This window comes from Scyliorhinus torazame, chromosome 10 (genome assembly GCF_047496885.1).
Source record: "Scyliorhinus torazame isolate Kashiwa2021f chromosome 10, sScyTor2.1, whole genome shotgun sequence".
NCBI lineage: Eukaryota > Metazoa > Chordata > Chondrichthyes > Carcharhiniformes > Scyliorhinidae > Scyliorhinus > Scyliorhinus torazame.
The window spans coordinates 92,625,441-92,650,148 of record NC_092716.1 but is presented as its reverse complement, the minus strand read 5'-3'; the positions used below and the strand labels follow the sequence as shown (position 1 = coordinate 92,650,148).

General features: G+C 49.0%; 1 protein-coding gene across 2 annotated transcripts in view; it reads right to left on the bottom strand.

Annotated features, from left to right (window-relative positions):
- The window catches only part of LOC140430759 (probable D-lactate dehydrogenase, mitochondrial), an 86,609-nt gene that overhangs the window by 24,862 nt on the left and 37,039 nt on the right, over positions 1 to 24,708 (bottom strand). For both annotated transcript variants that reach the window (XM_072518437.1, XM_072518438.1), the window contains exons 6-7: positions 17,489 to 17,688; positions 11,966 to 12,094 (exon numbers count right to left, since the gene is read on the bottom strand). In XM_072518437.1, the coding sequence (XP_072374538.1) occupies positions 11,966 to 12,094; positions 17,489 to 17,688 (329 nt within the window). The remainder of the gene's footprint in view (positions 1 to 11,965; positions 12,095 to 17,488; positions 17,689 to 24,708) is intronic.

Below are 24,708 nucleotides of genomic sequence, written 5' to 3'. Positions count from 1 at the left end.
GGACAGGAGGTGGAGGTTGTGGTGGCGATGGACGCATAGAAGACGTTTGATTGGGTGGAGTGGCTGTACATGCTGGAGGTGTTGGGGTGGTTCAGGTTCGGGCAGTCGTTTGTAGATTGGGTCCTGTTACTATATAAGGCACCGGCGTGAGTTTGCGGACGAAGTGAATTAGAGGCATTTTGGGCTGCATCGGGGTGCCTGCTCTCCCCATTGCTCTTTCTCTTGGCGAGAAAGCCACTTAGGGCATCGAGGGATTGGAAAGAGTGTTCCCGATTGAGACTGGACGTTGAGACTAGAGGGCAGGAGATCAGATTAGGGGAATTGCTGTTCAAGGTGGTGGGATGAGCTTCAAATATTTGGGTATCCAAGTGACACGGGGCTGGGCGCAGCTGCACAAATTGAACCTGGCTCGGTTGGCGGAGCAGATGAAAGTGGATTTCAAGAAGTGGGAAGTGCTGCTGCTGGCAGGGCGGGTGCAGACAGTAAAAATGACGGTGCTGCCAAGGTCTCTGTTTGTGTTCCAGAACCTCCCCATCTTCGTCCCAAAATCATTTTTTAAGAAGGTCAATGCGCTGATTTCTGGGTTTGTGTGGGTGGGAAAGACCTTGCAGGTGAGGAGAGCTTTTCTGGAGCGGGGGGTCAGGGCTGGCGCTAACGAACATGATGAATTAGGACTGTGCGACAAATATCACTACGGTTAGGAAATGAGCAGTGGGGGGAGTGGTCGACGTGGGGTCGGATGGAGGCACCATCGCATAGGGGAACATGTTTGAGGGCTTTGTTGTCGGCGCCTCTGCCATTCGCACCAGTCAGGTACACCAGGAGCCCAGTGGCGGTGTCAGCCCAAAGAGTGTGGGGGCAATGGAGGCAGCACTTGGGACTGGAGGGTGCCTCGGTGTGGGCACCAATCTGCGATAGCCATTGGTTTGTGGGGGGGGGGGGGGGGGGGGCATAGGTTTAAGGTGCGAGGGGCAAGGTTTAGAGGAGATGTACGAGGCAAGTTTTTTTTTTACACCGAGGGTAGTGGGTGCGTGGAACTCGCCGGAGAAGGTGGTGGAAGCAAGGACGATAGTGACGTTTAAGGGGCATCTTGACAAATACATGAATAGGATGGGAATAGAGGGATACGGACCCCGGAAGTGCTGAAGATTTTATTTAGACGGGCAGCATGGTCGGCACAGGCTTGGAGGGCCGAAGGGCCTGTTCCTGTGCTGTACTTTTCTTTGTTCTTTGATTCGGAGAGGGCACTGGTGGAGGACATAAAGCGCAAGTGGGAGGAGGAGCTGGGAGGGGAGGTGGAGGCAGAGACATGGGCAGAGGCCTTGCAGAGGTTGAATGCGTCATCCAGTTTAAAGTGATACATTTGTGCACATGATGGTAACAAGGATAAGTAGGTTCTTTGAGGGCTAGAGGATAGGTGTGAGCAGTGTGCGGGGAGGCCGCAAATCATGTCCACATGTTCTGGCATGTCCAAGGCTGAAGGAGTTCTGGCAACGGTGCGCAGACGTATTGTCGGAGGTGCTGCAGGTGGAGATGGTCCCGAGTACAGAGGTGGCAATATTCGGGGTTGGAAGATCCAGGGGGTTAGAGAGGCCTATGTTTTGGCCTTTGCCTCCCTGATAGCCCGGAGATTTTACTTGGGTGGCGGGACTCCAGGAGAGCAGCTGAAAGAGGGCATGTGGGTGAGCAACTTGGCAGAATGTAAAAACTCTGGATCAGCCTCTAAATCCTTTTACTGTTCTCCAATTAGAAAGTATGAGGATACAAAGGCAAAACCATCTGTACATGTTTACATTAAGAAACCTCAAGCCAGAGTAAAGATCATCAGAATTATTTTTTTCTCACAGTGCACTAAATATGGAAGCAGAGGCTCTATGAACAAAATTGAGGAATGGAAAAGGAGGCCGGATATTGATGGGAGTTGTTTATAGCTGTCCAGAGACCTGGGATCAAATAGTGGGATAAATAAACATGGAGCTCAGAGAAGCTTGTTCCGAAAAAGAGTAGTTATAATGGGAGACTTTCATTTTCACAGAGATCAGGAGAAGCAGAACTGCTCAAGTCACAAAGGCAGTGAATTGAGAGAATTCAGGTCAGTTTTCTGGAAAAATAGGCTGAATTATACACTGGGGGTGGAAGTCCCCAGTGGTGAGCTCACCTCTGATTGGTCACCTCACCTGCAGCAGCTGTCAGGCCACTAATCGGCCTGGGGTCGGCTTTTCTCACCGAGATGTTATGTTCTTCGTCTCTTCATTGAACATGCCAATCGTACACAAGGATTGGTAAAACAATAATGTGGGTTCTTTATAAACAGAAAAATATAGTGTTCACTCTGTTTAGTATGTCTGATTTCTAACACAGCTGCTTGCAGATTGACTACAAGTCATGTGACTAATACATCACATCCGGTCAAAGTGAGGACTTTTTCTTTATTCATTCCTGGGATGTCAGCGTTGTTGGCCAGACCAGCATTTAGTGCCCATCCCTAATTGTCCTTGGTGGTGAGCTGCATTCTTGAATCGCTGGAGTCCATGTGGTGTAAGTACACCCACAGTGCGGTTAGAGAGGATATTGTCCTAGTGGCATTGAAATAACGGCGATATATTTCCAAGTCAGGCTGGCGAATGGCTTGGAGGGGAACTTCGAGTGGTGGTGTTCCAATGTGTGATTTTTTAAAATTAAAGTGCCAAATTCCATTTTTTCCAATTAAGGGGCAATTTAGCGAGGCCAGTCCACCTACCGTGCACATCTTTGGGTTGTGGACGTGAGATTCACGCAGACACAGGGAGAATGTGCAAACTCCACATGGACAGTGACCCAGGGCCAGGATCGAACCCAGGTCCTCGGCACCGTGAGGCAGCAAAGCTAACTACTGTGCTGCCGTGCCACCCAGTGTTCCCATGTGTTTGCTGCTACCCATGCCCTTCTAAGTGTTTGTAGTCATGGGTTTCGAAGGTACTGCTGATGGAGCATTGGGGAGTTCCAGTAGTGCATCTTCCAAGATGGTACACACTGCTGCTACTGTGGATCAATGGGGGAGGGAGTGAATGTTTGTGGATGGGGTGCCAATCAAGCGGGCTGCTTTGTGCAGGATGGTGTCAAGCTTCATGTTGTTGGAGCTGCACTCATCCAAGCAAGTGGGGAGTATTCCATTACACTCCTGATTTGTGTCGTGCAGATACTGGACAGGCTTTGGGGAGTCAGGAGGTGTGTTACTCACCGCAGGATTCCTCGCCTCTGAGATGTCAAGGAAAATTCTAAAGGTTTTTGCAAATACATTAAGGATAGAGTTTCGCAAGGGAAATGTGGGTCGTTTAGTGAGACACAGGTTGTCACTTTGGGGAGGCGGCAGTGCAGTAGCATTGTCACTAAACTATAAATCCAGAGACCGAGTGTAATGTGCCATGGGACATGGCTGATGGTAAAATTTGAATTCGATAAAAATCTGGAATTAGGGCAACTTCCGATGGGGGCATTTGGTGGTACAAAGTACAGGAACAGACAGAGTTAAGGATTCTCCTTCGGATTGGCATATGTCAGCCCTGCCAAACAAGGAGTGCAACTGTAAAGGGCAAAAGTCAAACCAGGAGCTTTCGAGGAGTGCGACTGAAGGAAAGATGGCGGGAAACTCTTGTGGCGTTGTTGTCCACAGAACAATTGGTGGCGATTTTAATGGTTAAGTTCCGGCAGCAAACGCAGTAAACTGCAGAGGGCCTGGCTAAGATGGCAGATCCGAATCGGGCAGCCATCGAGAGAATTAAGCAGAGGTTGGAGGAACGTAGTGTGTACTCCAAAAAGTGGAAGAATCAGTGGCTGACCTTGTTGGAGGCAAAGATTACATTGGTGGCGAAGAGCCAAAGCAAGCTGAGGGAGAAAGTGGCCAACTTGGAGAATCAGTTAAGGAGGCAGAATCTCCAGATTATGGGGTTGCCCTAAGGCAGTGAGGGAACGTAGGGCACTAAGTATGTAGCGAACATGCTTGGGAAGCTGGTGGGTGAGGGGGTCTTTGACTGACCCCCCCCCCCCCCCCCCCCCCCCCGGAGGTGGATCGAGCACACAGGGCGCTGAGGAGGCCGCTAAAGGTGAGTGAGCAGTCGAGAACGATGGTAGCACAAATGCAGAGATATCTGGACAAGGAGGGGATTTTGCAGTGGGCGAAAGAGACGAGGAAGTAAATCTGGGAATCAAAGGGAGAACTAGCTAGATTCAGTATTTTTTGTAATGGTGATGGAGAAGCTAATGTTATTAAAAGCCAATCCCCAATACCTTACTGAAAGAAATAGGTCAGGAAATTTTTGCTGGGTTAGTCATGGATCTTCCAAAACTCTCTCAATTCGAAAATTTTCCCTTAGATGCCACTCGATTGCTTAAGATGGATTCAAGAGACAAATTAGGAACATTTTGGTGTATTATTTTATCAAAAGTTCTGGAAAAATTACTAGAATCTGTTATTAGGGCCAGAGTGACTGAACACTTGAACAATTATGAGCTGATCAGAATAAGCTAACATAGGGCAGCACGATGGTGTAGTGGTTAGCACTGCTGCCTCGCGGCGCCGAGGTTCCGGGGTCGAACCCGGCCCGGGTCACTGTGTAGAGTTTCCAGGTTGGCCATGCTAAATTGCCCCATAATTGGAAAAAAAAATAATTGAGTACTCTAAATTTAAAAAAAACAAAGCTAACATGGATTTTGTAATAGTTACATCATATTTAATGAACTAAGTTGGATGTTTTCAGGAGGTAATTTGCACGATAGGCAACAGTGTGTCAATGCATGTTATTTGTATGGAATCCCAGAAGACATTCGACAAGGCTCCACATTAAGAAACTATGAACTAAAATCACAGGACATGGAAATGGAGGCAAACTATTAGCTTGGATTGGGAGATAGAGATGGGAGAATGGGTATGAAATCTCATTGGCAGGATGGGTCCAGTAGGTTTCTCCGGGGATCTGTACTGGGGCCATAACATTTCACTGCATAAGTGACACAGATGAAGGAACAGACAGCCAGATATCGAATGCATTCACTACTTTACAATACTTTACAGAACTCACCATTCAGTTCAACAATTTTACAATTTAACCTTAGACTTAATTTCTTCAGAAAAGACGGCAGCTATTAGTGAGGATTCTGCAATTTCCCATTCGCACTTTCTCTCCACCTGTCGCTCGTTTTTGTTCCTGTCCCAGTACCATCGTCTTTTCCCTTACACCATCATCCCTTTTGATCTTCCTGCCTCTCTCCCTTTTCCTGCCTCTGTACTGGTTTAAAATCTGTTACAGCTGTAACTTCCTCCAGCTCTGACAAAGGTTCATCAACCTGAACCGTTAACTATTTCACTCTCCACGCACGCTGCCTGACTTGCTGGGTATTTTAACCTCCGCAGTATTGTGCAGTAAATAATGTAGATGGAAGCAGCAGGTTGTAAATGGCTATTAACAGCGCAAGTGGGTGGGCAGAACGGTGACGGATAGATTCCAATGTGGATAAGTGTAACGGTACCCACTTCACATCTGAGAGATTGACCACAGAATGTTTTTAATGGTGGGAAGCTAAGACCTGTGGATGGAAAAAGTGATTTAGGGATAACTAAATAAATCTCTAAAAGCTAGTGGATATGTACAAAAATAGTTGAAAAATGAATGGGAATGTTTTCCTTTACCTCACAAAAACTGGAATATAAAGGAATGGAAAATATAATTGAGCTGTGCCAATCGCTGAATAGACCCCAGCTGGATTATTGCATTGAGATCTTTGGTTAGACACTGTGGTATTATAGGTATTACGGTACCTGATAGGCTAATGCACCATTGGTGGAAACAGTATGCTTTCTATTGGCTAGAGTATATAATAGCTCCGCCCTGATAGGCGGAGTATAAGAACCCGTGCCACCCCAGCAGCCCTCATTCTGTACCTGAGCTGCTGGGGAAACATCTAGCTTATTAAAGCCTTCAGTTGGACTACAACCTCGCTTTAGTGGTCATTGATCGTGCATCAATTTAATAAGCTAGAATTTTAAGAAGAAAGGATGGTGCTCTGAATCAAGCCAGAGTGTTTGCAACTTAGCCCCCACGCGGCGAACTCAGCGGCAATCTTTAAGCACTGGCTGGCGTGTTTTAAAGGCTATCTCGAGACGGCCGAAAACTCACCCACGGGAGAGCAGAAATTGCACGTCCTGCACTCAAGGGTGAGCCCGGAGATTTACACCCTCATCGAGGAAGTGGAAGACTTTGATGCAGCAATCGAGCTGCTAAAAGGACACTATATTCGTCCGGTAAACCAGGTCTACGCCCAGCACCTGCTTGCAACAAGGCGACAAACCCCTGGGGAAATCGCTGGAGGAATTCTACCGTGCACTCCTGGTGCTGGGAAGAAGCTGCGGCTGCCCGCAAGTTTCGGCGAGCGAACACATGGAACTCTTAGTCCGGGACGCTTTCGTGGCAGGTATGCTTTAGTCACAAATTCGCCAGCGCCTGTTAGAGAAAGACACCCTGGGTCTCAGGGAGGCACGGGCCCTTGCAGGCTCCCTGGACGTGGACTCCAGGAACGCCCGCGCCTACGTCCCCGGCCGCACGGCAGCCCCTTGGGCAGCGTGGAACCCCGCCGCAGCCCACCTCGAGACTTCCCCCGTTCCCCCACAGGCCTGCGCTGCAAGGTGGCCTGGCGAACCCGAGGGGCCCCGCTGCTACTTTTGCGGGCAGGCAAAGCACCCCGGCCCGCGCATCCACCTACAAGGGATGCGGCAAAAAGGGCCATTTTGTGGGGGTATGTCAGGCCCGAGCGGTGGCCGCGGTCTCCAGCAGAGAACGCGGACCGCAACCACAAACTTCTCCATGGGTCCCGTGCGGCCAGCGGTCGCCGCCACCTCCATATCCCAGGGCCACGTGCGGACCCCGGGCGCCGCCATCTTGTTCCACGGACGCCACGTTGGAGGGATGGGCGCCGCCATTTTGTGCACCCCCGGCCATGTGCGACCAATGGGAGACGCCATCTTGGATGAAGCAGGACCCCAGCTCGGCCGACCACACACTGCCCGAACAGAACTCTTAACTACTGCGATTGGCCTCGGTGACCCTGGATCAGTCTCGACCTCGAACACTCAACCGCTACGACGACCGTTTTCATCAACGGGCACGAGACATCCTGCCTAATCGACTCTGGGAGCACGGAGAGCTTCATACACCCCGACACGGTAAGGCGCTGTTCCCTCCTCATCCACCCTGTTAATCAAAAAATCTCACTGGCCTCCGGTTCCCACTCAGTGGAGATAAAGGGGTTTTGTGTAGCAAACCTCATAGTCCAGGGAAGGGAGTTCAAAAATTTCTGTCTCTACATCCTTCCCCACCTCTGCGCGGCCACACTCCAGTGTAACCTTCAAAGTCTGACCTTCAAATTCGGCGGCCCTATACCCCCCCTTACTGTCTGCGGCCTGGCGACCCTTAAGGTCACCCGCCTTCCCTGTTTGCGAACCTCACCCCGGATTACAAACCCGTTGCCACCAGGAGCAGACGCTACAGTGCCCAGGACCGGATCTTTATTCGGTCAGAGGTCCAAAGGTTACTGAGGGAAGGGGTCATTGAAGCCAGTAACAGTCCCTGGAGAGCTCAAGTAGTGGTGGTAAAGATCGGGGAGAAGCATAGGATGGTCATCGACTACAGTCAGACCATCACCAGGTTTACGCAGCTAGACGCGTACCCTCTCCCCCGCATATCCGACCTGGGAAACAGGATCGCGCATTATAAGGTCTTCTCCACGGTGGATCTCAAGTCTGCCTACCACCAGCTCCCCATCCGCACTAATGACCGCAAATACACTGCCTTCGAGGCAGATGGGCGGCTCTATCACTTCTTAAGAGTTCCCTTTGGTGTCACCAACGGGCTCGGTCTTCGTGCGCGAGATGGACCGAATGGTTGACCAGTACGGTTTACGGGCAACATTCCCGTATCTTGATAATGTCACCATCAGCGGCCACGACCAGCAGGACCATGACACAAACCTCTGAATATTTCTTCAGACCGCTAAAATCCTTAACCGAACATACAATAAGGATAAATGCGTGTTTAGCACCTGCCGTCTAGCCATTCTCGGCTCCTTGTGCGAAATGGAGTTATAGGCCCCGACCCTGAACGCATGCACCCCCTTATGGAGTTCCCCCTCCCTCACTGCTCCAAGGCCCTGAAACGCCGCCTAGGGTTTTTTCAGCTACTACGCCCAGTGGGTCCCCAACTATGCGGACAAGGCCCGTCCCCTGATCCAATCCACAGCTTTTCCACTGTCGATAGAGGCCCGCCAGGCCTTCAGCCGCATCAAAGCAGACATTGCAAAGGCCACGATACACGCCATCGACGAGTCCCTCCCCTTTCAGGTCGAGAGCGATGCGTCCACGGTAGCTCTGGTGGCCACCCTGAACCAAGCGGGCAGACCCGTGGCCTTCTTCTCCCGTACCCTCCATGCTTCCAAAATCTGCCACTCCTCAGTCGAAAAGGAGGCCCAGGCCATAGTAGAAGCTGTGCGACATTGGAGGCATTACCTGGCTGGCAGGAGATTCACTCTCCTCACTGACCAACAGTCGGTTGCTTTCATGTTCGATAATGCACAGCGGGGCAAGATAAAAAACGACAAGATCTTGCAGTGGAGGTTCAAACTCTCCACCTACAACTGCGAGATCTTGTATCGTCCCGGGAAGCTAAACGAGCCCCCTGACGCCCTGTCCCGTGGGTGCCACCGCACAAGTGGACCGCCTCCGAGCCCTCCACGAGGACCTCTGCCGCCCGGGGGTCACTCGCTTGTTCCATTTTGTCAAGACTCGCAACCTGCCCTACTCCATCGAAGAGGTCAGGACTGCCACCAGGGACTGCCAAATCTGCGTGGAGTGCAAACCGCACTTCTACTGGCCAGAGAGCGGGCATCTGATAAAGGCTTCCCGTCCCTTTGAACGCCTCAGCATGGACCTCAAAGGTCCCCTCCCCTCCACCGACCCACAACACGTACTTCCCGACGTGATTGACGAGTACTCCTGGTTCCCATTCGCCATCCTCTGCCCCGACACGACCGCCACCACCATCATCAAGGCCCTCCATAGCATCTTTGCACTGTTCGGGTTCCCTACTTACATACACAGTGATAGGGGGTCCTCCTTTATGAGCGACGAACTGCGTCAATTCCTGCTCAGCAAGGGCATCGCCTCGAGCAGAACGACCAGTTACAACCCCCAGGGTAACGGACAGGTAGAGATGGGAGAACGGAACGGTCTGGAAGACAGTCCTATTGGCCCTACGGTCCAGGAACCTCCCAGTCTCCCGCTGGCAAGAAGTCCTCCCGGAGGCCATCCACTCCATCCGGTCACTACTCTGTAAGACCACCAGACACCTCACGAACGTCTCCTTGTCTTCCCTAGGAAGTCCTCCTCTGGGACCTCGCTCCCGACTTGGCTGGCAGTACCCGGACCCATCCTGCTCCGAAAACACGTGCGGGTGCACAAGTCGGACCCGTTGGTCGAGAGGGTCCATCTGCTCCATGCTAACCCCCAGTACGCCTACGTGGCGTACCCCAATGGCCGACAAGATACAATAGAACATTACAGCGCAGTACAGGTCCTTCGGCCTTCGATGTTGCGCCGACCTGTGAAACCAATCTGAAGCCCATCTACACTATTCCATTATCATCCATATGTTTATCCAATAACCATTTAAATGCCCTTAATGTTGGCGAGTCCACTACTGTTGCAGGCAGGGCATTCCACGCCCCTACTACTCTCGGAGTAAAGAACCTACCTCTGACATCTGTCCTATATCTATCTCCACTCAATTTAAAGCTATGTCCCCTCGTGCTAGCCATCACCATCCGAAGAAAAAGGCTCTCACTGTCCACCCTATCTAATCCTCTGATCATCTTGTATGCCTCAATTAAGTCACCTCTTAACCTTCTTCTCTCTAACGAAAACAGCCTCAAGTCCCTAAGCCTTTTCTCATAAGATCTTCCCTCCATACCAGGCAACATCCTAGTAAATCTCCTCCGCACCCTTTCCAATGCTTCCACATCCTTCCTATAATGCGGCGACATGCGGTCTCCCTACGGGACCTTGCTCCCGCCGGAACTCCACGCACATTCCAGCCACCAGTCCCACCCTACCCTCCACCGCAGCACCTTACAGGAGGATCGGTCCTTCCGCCACCCCCGTCTAGGCCCCCCCCCCCCCCCACCCACCGACGCCCCCCGCAGGCACTCCCTTCCCAGGTCAGCCGCCTTCCCCACCAGCGCCGTCGAGGGGTGACGAAGCTGCCATGGAGATCAAAGCCACGCTCCCGGAGTCACAGACGCCCGAGCCTCCACCGGAGTCACCACCGAGGCTCCGGCGATCACAGAGGACGACCAGGGCCCCCGATCGACTGATTGCTTCATTTTAACTGTAATCTGTAAATATAAACCATCAAATGTACATAGCTACCAGACTTGTAAATAGTTACTAAACACTGTATGGAGGTATTACAGTACCTCCATAACTAATTATACCATGTTGTTATGTTTTGTAGTTTCTGGCCAACACCCCTGCTGGACTCTTTTTTTAACAGGAGGTGAATGTGGTATTATAGGTATTACGGTACCTGATAGGCTAAAGCACCATTGGTGGAAACTGTATGCTTTCTATTGGTTAGAGTGTATAATAGCTCCGCCTTGATAGGCGGAGTTTAAGAACCCGTGCCACCCCAGCAGCCCTCATTCTGTACCTGAGCTGCTGGGGAAACATCTAGCTTATTAAAGCCTTCAGTTGGACTACAACCTCGCTTTAATGGTCATTGATCGTGCATCAGACCCCAGTATTACATTCTACATATTTGGAGTATTACATTCAGATCTGGGAACCACATCTCCGCAAGGGTTTTTAGTCTTAAAAAGGGATGCAGTGCAGATTTACCAGTATTGCACCTGGACTAAAAATGGTTTTAAAATACAAGTACAAGCTGCATGGACTATTTCCTTGAATATAGAAGATTAAGAGGTGATTTAATTGTGAAGTGTTTAAGATAATTAAAAGATTTAATCCAATAAATAGGAACAATTTCCTCTGGCGGAAAAATCCAGACAAGGAGGCATAATCTCAAAATGAGAGCTCGGCCTCATGGATGGTGCGAGGAAGAACCTCTCCATGCAAAGGGTAACGGAAATTTGGAACTCTCTCTTCCCCAAAAGTAGTATTTGGGACAATTGAAATTTTAAAAAAGGTAGATTATTGTTAAGCAATAGTGGCGGAACAGTCTTGAGGGGCAAAATGGACCATTGCTGGTCCTATGAATGACAGAACGATGTCAGAAATGGAAATTTGGTGCTCTGTAACCTTGGAATCAAGATAACAAAGGTTTCAAAAGGTGGTCACGAACACCCACGAACTTCATGCTGCACTTAATCGTCACAGCCCACAATGTCAGCAGAAGCGAGATGACACAAACGTATTCAGGAATCTCATTCAAAAGGGTCCTCACTCTGAATTTACACTGCATTTTAGCACTGATGTTAAGTGCAACTCACTTCACAGCAGTGTGAAAACATGCAGTGTAAATGCACAATGAAAGGGCGGGGTGGAGATTCTGTTACATGCAGTGTAAATGCACATTGAAAGGGCAGGGTGGAGATTCTGTTAAGGTGCTTGGTAGAAAGGAGTCTGAATATTTTCCAATCCATTTTCTGTTCTTATAGTCGAGACAATGGATGCCATTTCTGCCTTGTGCACAAAGGCTATTTATGGTCGTTCATCTCACAATATTGCTTCCCTTTAATGTTGCTGACATGTTTTTCTGATCTTGTCTGATTTGTCAGTGAAATAAAATGATGGAGGTAAAGTGGCCATGTCAGGGTCAATGGCTGCAAAAAATTAAATCCAACTTGTGCAAATGGGGTGAGTGTGGAAAGAGATAGAGAGAGGAAATAGAGAGAGGAAAGTTCCTAAAAGAGATTGGGAGCCTACCTGTGGCCTCAATCTGTTCTTCCACCCCTTTTTCAGTGCCATGAAATTCCAGGAATAATGTTGATGAGACAGTATAGCTCAGTTTGCTGTATTTGTTGAAGGCATCCATCATCACATCGTCCAGAAACTCTGAGGAATAGATATTTGTACACCAATGTAAGTTGTTGTTGTGGTCCAATTGTTTGAACACAGTTACTATTCTGTATGCCAGACCTAACCAGCATATTCAACAATGCAGCAGTCATTTCCAAACAAAAACCTACCTTGTGAAGATCATTTGCTGTTCACTGTGCCTGGGATATGTGATATTATCAGGTATTGCAGTACCAGAGAGGCTGAAGACCATTGGTTAAAACTAGGAGTTTACCATTGGCTGTTTGGTATGTAGCTCCGCCCTGACAGGCGGGGTATATTCGTCCCAGCAGCCCTCATTCTGTACCGAAGCTGCTGGGGAACAGTTCTAGTCTATTAAAGCCTTCAGTTATGTTACTACCTCGTCTTTAATTGTAATTGATCGTGCATCAATTTAATAGACTACACTTAAGCTGAAAGGATGGATCTCCGAATCAAGCCGGAGTGTCTACAACTCAGCCCCCACCCAGAGAACTCGGCGGTGATATTTAAGCACTGGCTGGCGTGATTTAAAGGCTACCTCGAGATGGCCGGAGACACCCCCTCAGGAGAACAGAAATTGCATCTCCTGCACTCAAGGGTAAGCCCTGGGATCTACACCCTCATCGAGGAGGCGGAGGACTTTGATGCTGCGATTTAACTGTTAAAAAGACATTATATCCGCCCTGTAAATCAGGTCTACTCACGTCACCTGCTTGCAACTAGACGGCAAAGCCCCGGGGAATCGCTGGAGGAGTTCTACCGTGCGCTACTGGTGCTGGGCAGAAACTGTGGCTGCCTACAAGTTTCGGGGAGCGAGCCCACGGAACTCCTAATCCGGGCTGCCTTCGTAGCAGGTATGAGCTCCTCAGAGATTCGTGGACGTTGCCTCCACAAACGCGCAGTCCTATGCGCCCAACCGCGCGGCGGTCCCCTGGGCTTCGTGGCATCCCGCAGCGGCAGCCCCACATACCTTCCCCTGGTCCCCGCAGGCCTGCGCTGTAAGACGGTCCGCTAACTCAGTCGGGCCCCGCTGTTTCTTCTGCAGGCAGGCAAAGCACACCCGCCAGCGCTGCCCGGCCCGCACCTCCACCTGCAAAGGGTGCGGCAAGAAGGGCCATTTTGTGGGGTCTGCCAGGCACGAGCCGTGGCCGCGGGTTCCAGCGACTCCGGACCGCCGCGGCAACCTTCCCTTCGTGCCCCAGGCGGCCAGCACTCACCGCCACCCCTCTATCATAGGGACACGTGCGACCCACGGGCGTGGCCATCTTGCCCCTCGGACACCACGCTGGATGGATGGGCGCCGCCATTTTGTCCATCCCCGCTGGCATTTTGTCCATCCCCGGCCACCATGTGCGACCCATGGGAGACGCCATCATGGATGGGGCCCCAGGCCCCCAGCTCGGCCGACTCCACGCTGCCCGATCAAAACCCGCAACTACCTCATCTGGCCTCGGAGACTCTGGACCAAAATCGACCTCGGACACTCGCAACAGCAACGACGACGGTCTTCATCAACGGCCACGAGACGTCCTGCCTGGTCGACTCTGGGAGCACGGAAAGCTTTATACACGCTGACACGGTAAGGCGCTGTTCACTTGTTACCCACCCTGTAAACCAAAGAATCTCCCTGGCCTCCGGGTCACACTCGGTGGAGATAAAGGGGTTCTGCCTGGCAAACCTCACAATCCAAGGAAGGAAATTCAACAAGTTCCGCCTTTATGTCCTGGCGCACCTCTGCGCGGCTACACTCCTGGGGTTCGACTTCCAATGTAACTTGCAAAGCCTGACATTCAAATTCGGCGGCCCTATACCCCCCCCCCCCTTACTGTCTGCGGCCTCGCGACCCTTGAGGTCGACCCGCCTTCCCTGTTTGCGAACCTCACCCCGGATTGCAAACCCGTCGCCACCAAGAGCAGACGGTACAGTGCCCAGGACTGGACCTTCATCAGGTCAGAGGTCCAAAGGCTACTGAGGGAAGGGGTCATTGAAGCTAGCAACAATCCCTGGAGAGCTCAAGTAGTGGCGGTAAAGACCGGGGAGAAACATAGGATGATCATTGACTATGGTCATTGACTACAGTAAGACCATCAACAGGTTTACGCAGCTGGATGCGTACCCTCTCCCCCGCATATCCGACCTGGTAAACAGGATCGCATATCCGACCTGGTAAACAAGGTCTTCTCCACGGTGGATCTCAAGTCCACCTACCATCAGCTACCCCTCCGTACTAATGACCGCAAATACACTGCCTTCGAAGCAGATGGCAATTTTTAAGGGTTCCCTTTAGTGTCACTAACGGGGTCTCGGTCTTCCAACACGAGATGGACCGAATGGTTGACCGGTACGGCTTACGCGCAACGTTCCCGTATCTTGATAACGTCACCATCTGCGGCCATGACCAGCAGGACAACGACACCAACCTCCGAAAATTTCTCCAGACCGCGGAAATCCTTAACTTAACGTATAATAAGGATAAATGCGTATTTATCATAGATTATCATAGAATTTACAGTGCAGAAGGAGGCCATTCGGCCCATCGAGTCTGCACCGGCTCTTGGAAAGAGCACCCTACCCAAGGTCAACACCGCCACCCTATCCCCATAACCCAGTAACCCCACCCAACACTAAGGGCAATTTTGGACACTCAGGGCAATTTTGGACACTAAGGGCAATTTATCATGGCCAATCCATCTAACCTGCACATCTGCACATGGACGACCAGTTACAACCCCCGGGGAAATGGGCAAGTAGAGAGGGAGAACGGAATGGTCTGGAAGACCGTTCTACTGGGCCTACGATCCAGGAATCTCCCACTGGCAAGAAGTCCTCCCGGAGACCCTCCACGCCATCCGGTCTCTGCTCTGTACAACTACCAACCAGACACCTCATGAACGTCTCAGTCTTCCCCAGGAAGTCCTCCTCCTGGACCTCGCTCCCAATCTGGCTAGCAACACCCGGACCCATCCTGCTTCGGAAGCAGGTGCGGGCACACAAGTCGGAGCCGTTGGTCGAGAGGGTCCACCTGCTGCACGCTAACCCCCAGTACGCCTACGTGGCGTTCCCTGACGGCCGGCAAGATGCAGTCTCCCTTTGGGACCTGGCGCCCGCCGGAGCCCGACGCACACCCTCCCCCCTCCACAGCACCTCACAGGAGGGTCAGTCTTCCCGCCGCTCCTGCCTAGGCACTCCCATCACCGACGCCCCCTACAGGCGCCCCCTCTCGTGTCAAACGTTTGCCCCACCAGCGCCGTCTAGGGGTGACGAAGCTGCCATGGAGGCCGAAGCCACGCTCCCGGAGTCGCAGATGCCCGGACCCCCACCAGAATCACCACCGAAGCCCAGAAGATCCAGGAGGACGACCAGGCCACCTGACCGACTGATTGCTTCAATGTAACTGTAAATGAACACAATGTATAAAACTTCCACGCTTGTAAAAATTCTTGACAACCCTGAAAGGAGGTATCACGGTACCTCCATATCTGATCATACCATGTTAGATGCAACTGGCCACCACCCCCACCGGACTCTTTTTTTAACAGGGGGTGAATGTGGTATTATCAGGTATTGCAGTACGAGAGGCTGAAGACCATTGGTTAAACCTAGGAGTTTACCATTGGGTGTTTGGTATGTAGTTCCGCCCTGACAGGCGGGGTATAAGAACCGGTGCCGTCCCAGCAGCCCTCATTCTGTACCGAAGCAGCTGGAGAACAGTTCTCGTCTATTAAAGCCTTCAGTTATGTTACTACCTTGTGTTTAATTGTAATTGATCGTGCATCAGAATACTTTTCCATTCTTGTTCCATTTTATCTAGAGTAAAGTGATGCTGCTGCTTTTTAAAAAAAAAAAGATAATTTATCATCAAAATAGAAGATACTGATTTGGCGACATTGTTGTGAAAAATGTTTCACACAAAAAGTAAATGTATATCCAAGCAATTTGGCAAAGGAGTCAATGGGGGGGGGGGGGGGGGAAAGAGACACTGGCACAGAAGGAAGTGTTTGAAAAGGTATCAGGGTTACTTCCAAGCTTAATGAAGGGCCCAATTTGAACCAGTGTAGCTAATAGAAATGAAATTGCCTCAATTGCCTGCCGTCTTTTTAAAAAAATTGAGGTGGTCCATCATCAAGGGGAGAGTGGATGGAGAATTGATTTTTCATTTGTTCATGGGATGTGGGTGTCATTGGCATGCCAGCATTTATCGTTAGTCCCTAATTGCCCTTGAACTAAGTGGGCATTTTAAGAGTGAACCACATTGCTGTGGGTCTGGAGTCACATACAGGTCAGACCAGATGAGGACAGCAGATTTCCTTCCTTAAAAGGACATTGTAAGAAGTCTTACAACACCAGGTTAAAGTCCAACAGGTTTGTTTCAAATCAGTAGCTTTCGGAGCACTGCTCCTTCCTCAGGATTTGAAATAAACCTGTTGGTCTTTAACCTCGTGTTGTAAGGCGTCTTACTGTGCTCACCCCAGTCCAACGCCGGCATCTCCACATCATAAAAGGACACTGATGAACCAGATTGTTTTTTACGATAATCAATCGCGGTTTCATGATCGTTAGACTTCAATTCCAGACCTTTATTTAATTCAGATTTCACCATCCGTTGTGGTAGGATTGAACCTGGCCCGCCAGGGCATTACCTTGGGGCTCTGGACTACTAGTCCAGTGACAATACCACTATGCCACCACCTCCCCTACCATATTGATTGTAGATTCCATTATACATCGGTAACTAACATTGAAAAGCTAAAGACATTTGGTCCTATCCAACTCAAAATCCAATCTCTTTGTCAGGTGAACCATTAAAATTGTGCTTTGCAGAGGCTCCTGAGAACACTACTCATCCTGCACCCTCATACAGGGCCAGAATTGTCCAGTCTTTGTGATTCACTTTTCCCGCTGGCAGCGCAGCCCCGCCAGCGTGGGATGTTTATGATAGGAAATCACATTGACAGTCAGCAGCAAGAGATAATGAGGTCGCCAGCGAACAGCGCACCGCCGAGAAACATGCATCTGGTGTACTGGAGAATCCCGCCCAGGTCATAGTGCACCTGTGCATAAGTCATACCTCACCCATGTACAATTCGAACAGCACCCGTGAACAAATTGAATCACACCCATGTATAAGCCACAGCACATGTGTACAAGTCATACCTCGTGTGTACAGGTGACACTGTACGCATATATAAACTGAGCTCTGCTCATCTAAAGGTTGTGCCGCCCGCATAGAGACCATGGATGGACTAAACTACTCCAGGATGAAAGATAAAGTAACTAATTGGTGCCTTTGTCCATCCTACTTATTTGCAAATTGAATACGACAGAAATCTCACTCATTCCCATCTTCTGATTCTCACTCTTTTTATTAATACTTTAGGTAGAACATTATATTTTAAATGCTAAGCTTACCTATCCTTGCTATGGGGATGCCACACTGTAATATTTGCACAGTGCAATCTGTGGCTGCTTGTACTGTTGGGAATGAGCAGACTGCAGAAACCATGGCTTCTGGGATTCCATAGAGACGCAGCGTGGTCTTGGTGATTATTCCCAGAGTTCCTTCAGAGCCAACGAAGAGATTGGTCAGGTTGTAACCAGCAGACGTCTTCCTGTAGCAGAGAGTATTATCATGTTTTATCCTTCATTAACTCAATGTCACGTTTCTCCGCGCTGGCCAAACATGTTGACAGACTGAACACTATACCCGCACTGGGAAAGTCGAGGCTTTGAGTCGTGCGGGTACTCACCGTGAAGACTCACTTGCTTCATTTACATGAGTTTGTTACACTCGGAGATCAGTCAATGACTGAAGTAAAACAACAAACACCTGTAATTATAAAGCAACTTTCAGCGGATCCCAAACCACTTCACAGCCAATGAGGTGCTTTTAAAGTGCAGCAAGAGTGCAATGTAGGAAAGACAGGATGGTATAGCAAAGCCAGGCTAACTGGAATGCAATAACTGATGGGGAGAACTGATATTTTAGTTACTGTTTATGGGATAAGCGGCCAGGACATTATGGGGGAGGAAGTCCCCTGCTCCTCATCAAATTGGGATTTTTTACGTTCACCTGAGAGGGCAGATGGGTCCTTGGTTTAGTGTCGCACCTAAAAGATAGTGCAGTACTGCCTCAGCACTGCACTGGTGTGTTGACCTATAGCACGTGCTCAGGTCTCTGGAGTGGAACTTGAACCACCAAGTTAGCCACGGTTGATGTCCAAGTGATACTTAGAAACAAGGGCCTGATCTAACCAAATTACAACAGAGTCCCTTGTCGAGCTCATTTAGCCTGGGGTTTCCCAGCGCTCAGTGCTGGGAAACAGTCGCTATCTAACTGGACTCTATTGCAATCTGGGGCGTCAGCAGGGAATGCCCTGCCGAGGTCGCACTTAGTCCCTTTTCCTGCACTAGGAGCTCTGCTCGCTGGAACTCCCCAGTGCAGGAGATGGCGACCCCTCGACATGACCACGGACACCCCCCCCCCCCCGCCCAAAAGCCCAAACTCACCTAATAATGCTATAAAATATAATGTAAAATAATATTTTGTAGGGGGCAGTTTCGCGAAATTAGAGGACAAAGAACAACAAAGAACAAAGAAATGTACAGCACAGGAACAGGCCCTTCGGCCCTCCAAGCCCGTGCCGACCATACTGCCCGACTAAACTACAATCTTCTACACTTCCTGGGTCCGTATCCTTCTATTCCCATCCTATTCATATATTTGTCAAGATGCCCCTTAAATGTCCCTATCGTCCCTGCTTCCACTACCTCCTCCGGTAGTGAGTTCCAGGCACCCACTACCCTCTGCGTAAAAAACTTGCCTCGTACATCTACTCTAAACCTTGCCCCTCTCACCTTAAACCTATGCCCCCTAGTAATTGACCCCTCTACCCTGGGGAAAAGCCTCTGACTATCCACTCTGTCAATGCCCCTCATAATTTTGTATACCTCTATCAAGTCGCCCCTCAACCTCCTTCGTTCCAGTGAGAACAAACCGAGTTTATTCAATCGCTCCTCATAGCTTATGCCCTCCATACCAGGCAACATTCTGGTAAATCTCTTCTGCACCCTCTCTAAAGCCTCCACATCCTTCTGGTAGTGTGGCGGCCAGAATTGAACACTATACTCCAAGTGTGGCCTAACTAAGGTTCTATACAGCTGCAACATGACTTGCCAATTCTAATACTCAATGCCCCGGCCAATGAAGGCAAGCATGCCGTATGCCTTCTTGACTACCTTCTCCACCTGTGTTGCCCCTTTCAATGACCTGTGGACCTGTACTCCTAGATCTCTTTGACTTTCAATACTCTTGAGGGTTCTACCATTCACTGTATATTCCCTACCTGCATTAGCCCTTCCAAAATGCATTACCTCACATTTGTCCGGATTAAACTCCATCTGCCATCTCTCCGCCCAAGTCTCCAGACAATCTAAATCCTGCTGTATCCTCAGACAGTCCTCATCGCTATCCGCAATTCCACCAACCTTTGTGTCGTCTGCAAACTTACTAATCAGACCAGTTACATTTTCCTCCAAATCATTTATATATACTACAAAGAGCAAAGGTTCCAGCACTGATCCCTGTGGAACACCACTGGTCACAGCCCTCCAATTAGAAAAGCATCCCTCCATTGCTACCCTCTGCCTTCTATGGCCTAGCCAGTTCTGTATCCACCTTGCCAGTTCACCCCTCATCCCGTGTGACTTCACCTTTTGTACTAGTCTACCATGAGGGACCTGGAGGAAGAGTATGAGCTGCCCAGGGGGAATGGTTTCCAAGTACCTGCAAGTGCAGGACTTTGTGAAGAGACAGGTGCCGTCCTTTCCTGGGTTTCCACCCTGAAGGTTGCAAGACAATGTGCTGCAGAAGGGGGAGATAGGGGATGGGAAGTTGTATTTTAGAGATGTCTTTTGGGGGAAGCTTAGTTGATGAATCAAGTCCTGGCGCAATACGACAAGTTGTAAGATTTGTACTATTTGTAGACTGTGTTAAGTTGTTCGATTCCTTGTATTATTCGACTGTGTATAGTTGAAGGAATTTATATCATCTCTGCTATTCGGTTATCAGTAGCACTTTGCGAATACTGGAACTCAGCAGAAATTTGCAGTATAAACTCCTCAGGTGCCAAAAAGAATTGTTTTATTTGTAGTCGCTGGATTACAATTTGAAAGTCATTTAAAAGGCAATTCGTAGACAATTCGAAGCTTTCAGAGAATTACAGACATTATCTTTCTTTGCTTAGGCAGACAGCTCGAAAGTAACTTTTAAAAGGTCAAAGTCTGGCAATGAAACATGAAGAGAGAGAGAAAGCTAATCTTCAGCTAAACTCAAACTCAAAGTCAAAAGTGGACTAACATCACTGACACAGACTGGTAGACTGACAGAACCCCCAAACCTAACCTAAAATGGAGACTATAAAGGACAAAACTGACTAAACTAACAGAAAAGACAACACAAAGACATCTCCTCAACACACACACCCCCAAAGACAATACACTACAGACAACACACTTTCAAAGACAATAAAACCACAGACAACACACTAAAAACTAAACTTAACCTACAAAGACAATACTCACAAAGACAACAAAAACCCAAAATGGCGGGGAGAAACTTTTTAGTTATACACTTTCATATCTGTCTTAAGTCATCTAATAACACCCCAATATAATCCTAATTGGTTTGGGTTAGACTCAAACACATTTGATTTGATGGCAAGCCGTCCATCTTCAATGTGCAACATCAGCTTTTCTGACCCAGCTGTTATCTGCATTCTGAACAATGTTGCTGTGTATTCAGTCCCTGTCCTTGACAATTAGCACAAGCAGTGTCAAATTATCTTGCTGTTTTAATGTCACACTGTCTTTGAAAATATGCATTTGCCAGAACAACGGACTTCAGTAAAAGTGAATTATGCTGTATAAATGGGTATTAAAAACTGGGGCTCAACATTTATGCTTAAACAGCTATCTTTTACCTATACTAGTTGTATTTGAAATACTTGGCTTCTACAGAAGTGTCTGAGGTCTACAAGGAGCTGAAGGATTGGGAGGGGGCCCTGGTGGGGATATAAAGCGGAAGTGGGAGGAGGAGCTGGAAGGGGAGGTGAAGGCCAGGATGTGGGCTGAGGCTCTGCGGAGGGTGAATGCATCCTCGTTGTGTGCGAGGCCAAGTCTTATTCAGTTTAAAGTACTTCACAGGACGCATATGACAGTAGCACGGATGAGTAGGTTTTTTGAGTAGGTGTGCAGGGAGGCCCGCGAATTACGTCCACATGTTTTAGGCATGTCCAAAGTTAAAGGGGTTCTGACAGGGGTTTGCGGTCATGATGTCCACCAAGGTGTTTGAGGTAAAGGTAGCCCCCAGTCCAGAGGCAGCGATATTTGGGGTGTCAGAAGATCCAGGAGGCGAAAGAGGCTGATGTGTTGGTCTTTGCCGCCCTGATAGCCTGGAGACGGATCTTATTTGGTGAAGGGAATCGGAGCTGCCGAACGCATGGGTGTGTGCGAGTGACCTGGCAGAATTCCTGAGGCTGAAGAAGATCAAATTTGTCCTGTGGGGCTCGGTTGATGGGTTCGCTTGGAGGTGAAAGCCGTTCATCGACTTCTTTAGGGAGGATTGAGGAGTCAGCAAAAGGGGAGACGGGGGGGGGGGGGGGGGAAAGAGTGAGGGTTGATTATTTATAATGGTTAATACAACGTTGCCTCTGCTTCAGTTTGCTTTTTATGAAAATGCCTGAATAAAATATTTTTATAAAAATTATATTTTGAAATTCATAGTAAGAACTGGTATTTGGGACGTCCTAAGGGGATGTAAGCAGAGGATATGCAGCGGGAGACGCTCTGACCCGACCAGCGCATAATTAAGTAGCGCTAGCAGGAAAAAGCTTTAAACAGAAGATCAGGGGAACACCCAGTACCTTAACATGCCGAAAAAAACAAGAACAAGAAATGGAGAGCCAAATGTGCTCCTCAGACTCAGAGGCTTTGTTGGAGTCGACAGGAGACAAAATGGCGACGCCATGCACCCCCTCCCCCTCACACAACGTCGTGGCCATCAGTTGAGAACATCAGTCGTATTGTGGCAGCTGAATCAAAAAAACACCATCGGGACCTGGCTGGAGAAGTAAAAATGTCAGTGGACAAGTCCCTAACTCAAATCTCAAGCAAGCTGGAGGGGATGGATAGAAAAATGGAAGTGTGGGACAAGGTCCAGAATATGGAGGTGGCTGTCACCGACCACAGTGAGCAGATCACGGCACTGGAACATCTGTTTTTGGTCCTGGACATGAATAAGTTTCTAAGAATAGTAAAAACCTTTAGACCATGTCTTGAAGGCAAAACATTTGCCTTGTGGGTCTGCAGGAGGGAATGGAGGACAACACCCCCACAGAATTCATAGCCGACATGCTCTTTAAAATGTCGGGCGCAAAGGTCCTTAAACCCCCCCGGAGCTAGATCGGGCTCATCGCAAACTGCGACCAAGACCTCAGGCAGAGAAACCCCCCTCGAGCGATGTTCAAAGTAAAAGAGCAGATCCGGCAATGGGCCAGGAGCATCACGCCGTTAAGAAGGGGCGGGGGGGTCACTCGATCCGGCTTTATAAGGACCTTAGCACCAAATTAGCGAAGAAAAGAGCAGCGTTTAATGGAGCAAAATCTACCCTATTCAAGGAGGTTTGGGCTACTTTACCCGGCCCACCTTTTGAGTTTCGGTCGATGGAAAGGATCACTTCTTCGACTCCCCAGGAGAGGCAAATACTATTGTTAAGAAACTGGGTTTGAATTCTGAATAAGTCTTTCGCTATTGTTTAAAAGTCAAATTGTTGTATGTTCAGAAGTTATATCATTGTTGTTTCCTGGTCTGATTTACACTGTAAAGTTATGACTGTTGAAGTGTTCCATTTTTTCTCTCATTTTGCTAGCGTTATATATATATTGTTCTTATATAGTGCTGTTATTACCACGGGATTGTTATATGTGAAATTCTTGTTTTCGAATAATGTTAATGAAGTTTCTTAACTTTTAGTATAGGGTCAAGATTTGACACATTCTCAAGCTATAAATTAAACATCAGTAAAAGTGTGTTTGTTTCCCAGTGAACTTATATGGCCAGAGGGGCTCAGCTTGGTTTGCTGCCGTTTCGGCTCTCGCCCTCTAATTTTCGATATCTGGGGATCCAAGTGGCCCATAACTGGGACTTACTCCACAAACTGAACTTTTCAAGCCTCATCAGCAAGATTAAAAGCAAGATTTGTTCTTATTTCAAAGTATCCCCATTTTTTAAACCAAAGCATGTTTTATTACAGTCAACAAATTAATATTGGCGTTTGTCAGGACAGGTAAGAGTCCCAGAGTTTGCAGCGCTCTGCTTCAGAGAGACAGAGGACCGGGAGGCTTGGCTTTCCCCGAATCTCCTGTTTTATTACTGAGCTGCCAACATGCAGAAAACCTTACAATGGCTGTCTTATCCAAAATCAAACTGGAGTATATTAGAGGCATGGTCTTGTGCCACAACCTCCTCCCTACATGCCATAATTATTGCCCCATTGCCCTTCTCCCCAGTAGGTCTTTCGTCAAACCCGGTGGTGACTTCATTCCACAGGATTTGGAAGCTGTTTCGGCAGCACTTCAATCTACTCTCACTGTCCTCACTTGGCCCAATATGTGACAACCACCTCTTCGTGCCTTTCAGCTTGGATCCATCGTTCAGGTCCGAGAGAACGGATGGCCTGGTGCACTTTGGGATTTATTTGGATATGGAAGCTTTGCCAGCCTTGGGAAAACTCTCAAGACAGATACACTTTTCCGTTTTTATCAAAATCGGGATTTCTCACAAGTTTTTTCGTTCTTCACCCAAGCCCCCTCTTCCTCCCTGCTGGAAAAGTACTGGCCTCAGCACACAGGGGAGAGGATCAATTTCAAACCTGTACAGCCTCATCCTATCTTCGGAACCTGCCCCTTTGAATAGAGTATATGAGAAATGGGTGGAGGAACTAGGCTCTGTGCTTACTGAGGAGGTTTGCAGAGAAGCCCTCTACAGGGTGAATTCCACTTCATCCTGTGCCAGACTGAGTTTAGTTCAGTTCAAAGTGCTGCAGAGAACGCATTGGACAAAGGCAAGGATGAGTGGATTCTTTCAGGATGTGGAGAATAAGCGTGACCGCTGTTCACTTGCACCGGCTAACCACACGCACGCGTTTTGGTCTTGCCCAAGCTTGCTGGATTCTGGGCCTTCTTTTTTGACACAATATCCAAGATTTTGCAGACAACCTTAAAACCGTGCCCGCTGGTTGTAATATTTGGGGTTTCGGACTCCCTGTCTTTCTACTCGGAAGTGAGGGCCGATGTTCTTGCCTTCGCCTCCTTAATAGCCAGGAGGCAGATATTGCTCAACTAGAGATCCTCCTTTCCACCCAAGGCATCACCCTGGATGGAAGACTTAATATCGGTCGAGCATCTGGAGAAAGTCAAGTATACAATCAGAGAGTCAGTGGGGAGGATCTACCAGAGATGGCAGCCGTTCATTTATTTATTTAAAGACCTGGAGGGCTTGGTGGAAGAAAGGTATGTGGGGGGGGGGGTAGGTTCGTATTTGGTTGTTGATTAAAGCTATATTGTGTGTATATT